The sequence below is a fragment of the Pestalotiopsis fici genome, assembly GCF_000516985.1.
Source record: "Pestalotiopsis fici W106-1 unplaced genomic scaffold PFICI_Scf_3, whole genome shotgun sequence".
Classification (NCBI taxonomy): Eukaryota; Fungi; Ascomycota; class Sordariomycetes; order Amphisphaeriales; family Sporocadaceae; genus Pestalotiopsis; species Pestalotiopsis fici.
This window is the reverse complement of record NW_006917093.1, coordinates 4,386,939-4,395,561: the sequence shown is the minus strand read 5'-3', so window position 1 is coordinate 4,395,561 and position 8,623 is coordinate 4,386,939. Positions and strand designations below refer to the sequence as shown.

Below are 8,623 nucleotides of genomic sequence, written 5' to 3'. Positions count from 1 at the left end.
TCTTCTTCCTCTTCTTCCTCTTCTTCAACATCTTCTTCAACATCTTCTTCAACATCTTCTTCAACATCTTCTTCAACATCTTCTTCAACATCTTCTTCAACATCTTCTTCAACATCTTCTTCAACAACTTCGTCATCGACTACTTCCACAACTTTGCCTGCATCATCTTTGTCATCTACTACTACAAGCAGAACCTCAACAATAACAACACCAACAACGTCATCCTCTTCCTCATTCACGTCTAGATCATCGTCTTCTTCACTGACATCCACATCGACGACCTCGTCGGCCATTGCCTGTGGCTCCACTGCGCCCGCCTACATCATCGCCGACGGAAATCTCCTGCGCATGGACGCCGCCACCAATGCATTTACAACCGTCAAATCCAATGTGGGCGGCAGCAGCTCTCTCGATGCCGTGGGTTTGAACATTGCAGACGGCTACCTCTACGCCGTACAGGGCTCCGCGCCGTCCCGTCTTCTCCGGATATCGACGGCGGATGGCTCAACACAGGACATGGGCTCGCTGAATTTGACAACGACATACAATACGGGAGTCGTGGACGAGAGCTCGCAGTACTGGATTATCAATACCGCGGGTACGTCTTGGGTCCAAATCGACCTGCGTCCGGGCTTGAGCACGTTTGGTCGGACCGTGGCCTCGGGAACTTCAGCGACGCCGGCCTACGCCGTCCAAGACTGGGCCTGGGTACCCGGGGCCAACGGTGGCAACTACCTCTACGGTCTGGGCTCGACCACAGGCCTCCTCGGCGGTACGTACCTGATGCAATGGAACCGGGCGACCAAGACGTGGGCCAACACGTACACGTACCTGAACATTCTTGGCTTGCTGGAGGGCAGCACAGCCAACTGGGCGTCTGTGTGGGCCGGGCAGGACGGGACGCTCTTTGGCTACGACAATGGTAGCGGACAGGTGTACAATTTTGTTTTGCCCACTTCAGGAGCTCTGAACCTCAATCTCCTGGCTGCGCAAGTGGCCACGGGAAGCAAGGCATCGTTGTCTGATGGCGCAAGATGTGTAAGAGTCTTAAATGGATGAGGAAGAATTTTAATCATTTCTTGTTTCTTGACGGATAATATTAATTCGGTTCAAAGGGAAAACTGGTGCTAGCATCGACATTTTACTTTGATTTCTTTTGTGGGGGGTTGAAAATTTATATTGCGGAACCGGATCAGAGAGAAGAGCGTCATATGAACCATGACAAGTACGAAAGATGAACAGATATTCATTCACTTTTGTCCATCTAATCCTGGCGTAGGGTTTGTACGAACACTGCAACCAAGTCGTATCTGATAGCAACTTATTTTCTCTTTCTAGTTCAAAGCATCAAATTATTTAATAAATGTTTCATTGAATCAATTATGGTAATATGTCCATGTTGTATCGAACTTCTAATACATGAGCGGCTACCAAACTAAACTCAATCACATCATCTTGCTGTCTCTTCTCGCATGCTTTCCAGTCATGCCCTCCAAATGAGCCTTGATCTGTAGAGCAACCAATCTTGAATAATACCTACACATGGCGAAATTGCCGCCAAAGAGCCAGAGCCCCGGGTGTCCACTTTGCTTCCAGATAGTTCTCATCTCGCCCTCTTCATCAAATCCCCACACGTCGCCGACCTTGTCCCCGACCTCGTCGCCAAAGATTTGTCTGGTGCCCGTCCTCATATTTTGATAGCCCGTAGCGACGACAATCTCGTCGGCCTCGAGCTCCGAACCGTCGGCAAACTTGATGCCGTGGGGCAGAATCTCGGCCACCTCCTGGCCCTGTTTGACCTTGACCTTGCCGTCAATGACGAGATGGCAACTGCCCACGTCAAAGTAGTAACCGCCACCGCGCTGAAAGTACTTGACAAAGATGCCGCAGTCGTCGGGGCCATAGTCGACCTTGTACCCGGCCTTTTCCAGGCCCTCCAGGATGTCCTTGTCCTGGTCGACCTGCTTTCTCGTCAGCTGCTGGTGGATGGCCTTGAAGACCTCGGTCGGCCAGCCCCAGATGAGCATGTCGGCGTCGTCAATGGGCGGCCCGTCCTCGGAGTAGAGCTTGCCCAGCAGCAAGTCCTTGATGGTGTCGGCGCCAATAATGGCCGTCGAGCTGCGCTGGACCATGGTCACGTCGTACCCTTCCTCAAAGTAGGCCTGGCAGATGTCCATGGCCGAGTTGCACGAGCCGACCACGACGGCCTTTTTACCCTTGTGGCTTTTGCCCTTGTCGTACTTGCCGGCGCCTGAGAACTCAGACGAGTGGCAGATTACGTCGCCTTTGAAGCTGTCCCAGCCCGGGAAATCAGGCTGGTTCTTCTTGCCAGAGTGGCCGGTTGCCTGCACAATGTGCTTTGGATGCATGATTCGTGATTCAATACTGCCATTGGGAAGCTCGCGTCGGATCTGCACAGTCCATTCTTGTTTGGATTCGTCCCATTTGGTGGACGTGAGAGAAGTTCTGGTCCATATATTGAGCTCCAGCATCTCTGCATAAGACTTGAAATACCCTGCTAGTTTGTCCTTGGGTGTGTAGATGGGCCAGAACTTGGGGAACTCCAAGTAAGGCATCTGGTCGTACCAGATCGGATCGTGTAGTACAAGCTGGTGATAGCGATTGCGCCAGTTATCGCCAACTTCGTTGCAGGTATCGATGATGAGGGCGGGCACGCCAATCATCTTCAACCGAGCATGCATTGTCAGGCCGGCTTGTCCGCATCCTACCACAGAGATGTTAGCCACGACTTCCAACCGCGGTTAAGTAGATAAAGTTCTTTTCCGTACCTATAATGAGAACTTCAGGGTCATGACCTTGAAACTCGAGTTCATCCTTTCTCCGATCTAGCCAGTTCTTCCGCGAAGGCATGGCACCGTGTTGAACACCCTTTGGTCGGTTGTGTCCAATGGCCTCCTCGAAACCCGTGAGCTCGGTGAGCGTTGTGAAACATGTAAATATTTTCCAGTCTCCCGAGTCGTCCACAATATTGATGAGACCTCTCCCAGAACCGTGCTGTGTTGCGATCTTGGTGAAAAATTGGACACCCTTGACAGTCCCATTGGGATCCAGCGCAGTGAGCTTGGGAGCCCGATCTGTGCTAGACCGATCAATTTCAATGCTTTGCAAATGGTGGCCATCGTCAAGAAAGCCTTGGATTTTGCTGACTCCCTTCATGGTCCGCAGATCCCAGGTTAAGCAGAGATGATCCCTCCAATAGCCATTGTCCATGAAAAGTCTCGCCACAGCCGCATTATCGCCTCTGTCGAGTGCAAGATTCAGCGAGCCGATGACTTTTGTTGCTATCTCATCGGCGTCCACTGTCGTGGTGGTGGTGTCTTTGGGCCATGCCGGTATCGGTATGTTGACTGACCCCGGAGCAATCTGTCTTGTGCGAGATGATCGACTCGGTACGTCTTGTACCAGAACTGGCCCGGTATTCATGATTATTAGGTAGATATCAAGAAGAAGTCAAAAATAAAATGTACAGTATAGGACTTATTTTTTTCTTCCAATATTCTATTATAATGCAATCTCGCTCCTAGGCGGAAGAGCTGAACTTTATGTATTCCGTTTCCTCGTTGCACATAACCCCCCTTAGACCCCGCCACCATCTATGCTGGTCTTTCAAGACAAGAGCTTCAACTCAAATGCTATGCTGTCTAAAAGCGGAAGTGTTAAGCGCCACGAGAAAGTACGACTGCTGTGCTATCAGGGCCCATCTCTGGCCATGTGAGCGCGGATCGAGAATAGAGTTCAGGCATAGAGGCAATCCCACTGAGCCATGCTCCAATGAAAACTATGGGATCCTGAAAGATGAGGCGAGCGATTGGTGTGCCACGGCAACTATCTAATGGGACCTAGGGAGCTTCTCGAGCTGCAAGCATAATCTAGTCCCCGTCTGGGAAGCCGTGATCTGGACTATAGAGCTAGACGAAGATCCAAATGCACAGTCGGAGCTCGGTACGCGGCAGCAAGGGGGTACTATGGCCTGATTCTCAAGTAGGCCCAGACGCATGGGACTTGGGGCAATGGAGAATGACCCCGCGCTGATAGGAGGGTCTTTGAGACGATGACGTTGAAATCGTATAAGTGGTTGCCCTCATAGTAAAATGGTGATGTCGTCCTTACTAGTGTCACGACTCCCGGCTCTCTTCCCCGTGGGGTAGAATTGAGTTGCAGCAGTGTCCCCGCACTCTCCGCAGGCTCCGCAGCAGCAGCAGCTCAGGATGTTAGTGGCCATTGAGTAGATGGGTGTAATGGAACCCAGGTAGACTGACTTGTCTCACTTCATCCAATCCATTCTATTAGCGTTTAGTAATAGTTATACACAACTTGGCAATATCGTATCCCATATCGATAGCATTGTATCAATATTGAGTACTACCGGACCACCAATGGACAACCCGACAGATTTAAGGGGCTTCCATGCATTTGATTTGTACCCCCGAGAGTCGTCGGCTTAGTGCGCCAACATTGACGCTTCAACGGACGCAACAAGGTTATGGTGCTGGGCTTGTTTGCAGTCTTTCGACTAAGGAGAGTTTCTATTGCAACAAAAGTGAGCTGTTGCTGTTGCTCTATGCCACCTTCTAAATGCTGGAATTTCTACAGAATCAAAAAGCGATCGTACTCTGCGGCCCAACAATGAGCGCATTGCTGTAGAACGACGTCTTTTTTCCACTCGTACGCGGTTCATGGAAATCCAAAGCAGCTAGCAGAGCTCCCATAGCGGCCGAGGTAGCGTGGACTTTGGCGTAGACGCATGAGCCGATTGTACCTGCTTGACACCAACGTAGACAACCTTGCGGGCTGGGTTTCCCATCATCACGGAGCGAGAGTCTAGTCCATAGTAATCCGAGATGGAATGAGTGAGCCAACGCCTAGCTTGGTCAGCAACAGTAGCTAGCACGGACGATTACAGGTAACTTACTTAAAGGCACCGCTTTCATCGTCGTATCCCGGATCATCTAGCAACATGCCGACTTCGTCCTTGTGGCCCTCTCGTCTAGCCTTCTTCCATCCATCTCGCATGGAGCCATTGCGACCAACAAAGACGATTTCCTCATCTTCGGTATCTTCACTATCTGATTCGGCCTCCTTGGCCACTTCGCGATCAACCAGGAACTTCCGGACCGGCTCTTCAAGAGAGCGAACCCAAATCTTGACAGCCGGTGTCTTCTTGGCTCGAAGGAAGAGCTCTCTCGGGACACGACCGGGTACATTTTCGTCGCCGAGTGTCTGGGTCTGCCTCTGCTTCCGGCGCGCAGCCGCAGCTGTCTTGGCCTCGGCATCAGCACGGAGGCGGTTGTCCCAAGCGGAAGCAATCTGATATGGGACGTATTGCACAGGGTGTGTCGGATGTGGCTGGAAGTCGATCGGCTCGGGGGGCTGAACATGAGGGTTGTCCATCAAGCGATCTGGCGCAATGGATGTCAGTCGGTGAACTTCCAAGATGAGACGAAACCTGGATAAGGCAGCATCATACCATTTTCCCAGCGCCGCCGCTGCCGGCTACCCTCCTTGCCCTTCAACAGAGCCTCTCGCCGCTTCATACTATCGCGACGAGAGGGCGGACGGCGCGGCGGTGTGATCACATCTTGTGTGGGCTCTTGCACCCTCACGGTAGCCTTTCGAGGGGTGTTCTGCACATTTTGGTCGAGTGGGATCGACAGAGGGGTCGTGCCGGTGACTGGGGGCGAGACGCTGAGTGATTGCAGAGCTGTAATGGTCCAGGCCTCGATGTCAATCTGACCAGAGGGTGCGACAGCAGTAGGCGTTGGTGTTTGCTGCTGCTGCTCTGGGTTATGTTCGGTCGCATCGCCCTGAAGCTCCGGAGGGGGCGGCACTGACGAGTAGATAGCCATTGTCGCGGGGTGTGAAGCGTCACGATAAGAACAAGGTTGCCACCGAGTGCTAGTGATGCACACCAGGAATGGTACTGATGAGACAGAAGGAGCTGTGAAAAACCAAGTCGCTCTATAGTATACAGCTGAAGGAAGAAAAGCTCAGGGCTTCAACAGCACAAGAATGAGCCCTTCCTCCAATAACGAATCCGTGGTGATTCAGTTGCGTCCCCTAGAATGAGTGCGAATCACGGATGACACATCGACTCGTACTGACTCGTACCCCGAAAAAGGGCAAAAGATAGGAGCTTCGACCAATCAGAAGCGTAGCGCATACACTGCGCGTCAGCATTCGGCTCAACGGCCAGGGCAAAGGGGCACGCGTTAAGGTCCTCTCGGGCAATTAGCTCCGCCATGGGGGGTTGCGACCTCGTGCTGATCAGGAACAATTTGATTGAACCAAACTTCTGCGCCACTCGACAGCTTGCTACATAACCAGGCAGACAAACCACCAAATCATCATGATTCATTCTGTGTTGTTTTACCATCGTACGGAGCCTCTCATATTAGCGATTCAAGCAAGTTGCAAATTCTCAAAATAATATGAGTGACAACTTGTTAATTGAGACCGGTCTCACAATCAACCTTGTAAATTTGTATGGTCAGTGTACTCAGACCTATATGTAAGCACGGAAATGTTGCATTAGTTACTGGCGCACGCTGTGTCTATGCTGTGTATTTTGGTAGGTAGGTATGAATGTACTATAATATTCACATTTCGCTACACCTTGACAAGCCACTTCCACTGATAACCTAAAATTGCCAATCGTGCTACAATAAAACTCAATGTAGACAAAAATAAAATTGCAGTAAAGAATGCAGCAAAGCCCGTCGCTCCAAATGAAGTCAAGACTTTTCCTCCAATGGGGACAGAAAAGAGAGTTCTGCAACACGTTCAGCAAGAAAACCAGAATTTCTCTTAGGCTTGGACTTGCACTCACACAAAACTGACGGGAACGTAGCTCATGCCAACAAATTGTCCAATCTGCCTGACCTCACAAAGTCGTCCGATACAGGTTGGCTCCAGGCTCAGAACACTTCCAGTACCAAAACCAAAGGCAACAGCAAAAATGTAAAGGACGTAGACATTTTGCAACGGAGGGATCCAGAATGCTACTGCTGAACAAAGCGAGAAAATCATTATCATAATCATGACATTGAAAGGCCCTGCCTTGTCTGCAAATAAACCAGAGACCAAGCGTCCCACTCCAGAACTTCTACGGTAATGAGCCGTTAGTTGTCTTGTTTGGTAGTTGGTCAGAGCAAGACTTACGCATTCATTGCCGTTACAATGTTGTAACCTGTGCTTGTGCCATAACCTAGGTAGGCTGAATAGGTTGGCAAAAGACCGAGGGCACCGAATAAGACAAAGTCGAATACTGCATATTAATGAGTCCTGATTTGAAGACCTGGGAGTCCGTTGTTGTGAGACTTACAAGCGATTCCTAGGAGAACATAGGCAACTTTGGGACCGATGAAGGCTCGAAAATCTATCTCAACCTTGATTCTCTTGGTTGTCCGAGCTCTGATGCAGATATTCCCTATAGCGATGAGCACCGCGAGGATGCTAGAAAGTATCCTTATACATGAACTCCAACCAAGATTTTCATACAAGATCCTGATGATTTGCGGAAACATGACACCTCCGGTACTGCCTCCCATCATCATTACCCCGTTGGCCAACCCGCTCCTTCTGGTGAACCAGTGAGGAATGATAGCCATCGCTACTGTACTGAGTAAAGCGCAGCCAATACCAGCAGCGACTCCATAACACATCATAAAGTGCCAATACTCCCGACATTGTGCGAGCAAAAAGAATCCTGCCAGATATAATATGCTCCCAAGACTCATGAGTGCTCTGAGGCCATATCTATCAAAGATGATTCCTGCCAGACCACCCAAGAAAAGTGTGATGAAAACATGGACCGCATTGATCCACGTGAGCTGGTCTTGAGGGTAAATAGAGAGCTGATCTGCGGCCCAAATCTCAAGAAAAACACCATTAGAGGCCAACATACCATACGTGCTCCAAATGATGCAAAATGACCCGAATAGAACAATCCAAGCTTGTCTTGGGTTGCTCAGAAATGGGCCCAATGTTGCCTCTTCAGACTCTGGCACTGCAGACATAGTCCTGTCTCAATTCAATGGCAGAGGTAAGGTATAGTGACCCTTTTGATGATGTAAACAGTGGTCGCAGTGGTCGCAAGTGCTTGATTGAACAGGCGAGGAATATTGAATTGTTGACAAAGCTGTGGCTCCATCAAGGCTGCTTTGGAAAAGACTTAAAGAATATTAACAAAAAAAAACTATGCACGATCCGAACATTTCTGCGTTATGCGTGAAAACATCATCTCCGATATAGGACAGTACTCACAAGGAATACCAGAATGACAAAACTATTCCGGCGATGTCGTACTCACCAAGACCCGACGACACTCGTGCAATGGCGTCCACGGATCATATAGTGTCTTCTCACGCTAACCTCGATTGAGTACTTAGATTGAGAAACATTGGAGCCCGGCTCCACGGAGCTGCAGACATGGATGTGTATACAACCAACTAACTGTAAACGGCACTTAAATCGCAAGAAATCATCGCCTAGTCCATGAGCCTATGCTTGTTACGCCGAGAAAGATGACTGTGAAAGAAGTTACATAGCAATCATTGAGGATCTAAAATTGGATATACAAATGGTGAAGTATTAGAAACAAAAC

At 49.8% G+C, this 8,623-nt stretch overlaps 4 protein-coding genes across 4 annotated transcripts; 1 reads left to right on the top strand and 3 right to left on the bottom strand.

Moving 5' to 3' along the window:
• Positions 1 to 348: 348 nt before the first annotated feature.
• Positions 349 to 1,059, top strand: PFICI_05477 (uncharacterized protein; the record flags this gene model as incomplete). Its single annotated transcript, XM_007834058.1, has 1 exon — positions 349 to 1,059. One exon carries the CDS (start codon positions 349 to 351, stop codon positions 1,057 to 1,059), a length of 711 nt encoding a protein of 236 aa, XP_007832249.1.
• A 386-nt stretch (positions 1,060 to 1,445) lies between these two features.
• Positions 1,446 to 3,444, bottom strand: PFICI_05476 (uncharacterized protein; the record flags this gene model as incomplete). Its single annotated transcript, XM_007834057.1, has 2 exons — positions 1,446 to 2,725; positions 2,790 to 3,444. The coding sequence occupies 2 exons, from the start codon at positions 3,442 to 3,444 to the stop codon at positions 1,446 to 1,448; spliced, it is 1,935 nt and encodes a 644-aa protein (XP_007832248.1).
• A 1,270-nt stretch (positions 3,445 to 4,714) lies between these two features.
• Positions 4,715 to 5,867, bottom strand: PFICI_05475 (uncharacterized protein; the record flags this gene model as incomplete). The annotated part of the gene is made up of 3 exons (XM_007834056.1): positions 4,715 to 4,883; positions 4,934 to 5,420; positions 5,489 to 5,867. The coding sequence occupies 3 exons, from the start codon at positions 5,865 to 5,867 to the stop codon at positions 4,715 to 4,717; spliced, it is 1,035 nt and encodes a 344-aa protein (XP_007832247.1).
• Positions 5,868 to 6,627: 760 nt separating this feature from the next.
• On the bottom strand, positions 6,628 to 8,036 carry PFICI_05474 (uncharacterized protein; the record flags this gene model as incomplete). The annotated part of the gene is made up of 4 exons (XM_007834055.1): positions 6,628 to 6,790; positions 6,848 to 7,123; positions 7,180 to 7,285; positions 7,343 to 8,036. The coding sequence occupies 4 exons, from the start codon at positions 8,034 to 8,036 to the stop codon at positions 6,628 to 6,630; spliced, it is 1,239 nt and encodes a 412-aa protein (XP_007832246.1).
• Positions 8,037 to 8,623: the final 587 nt, after the last annotated feature.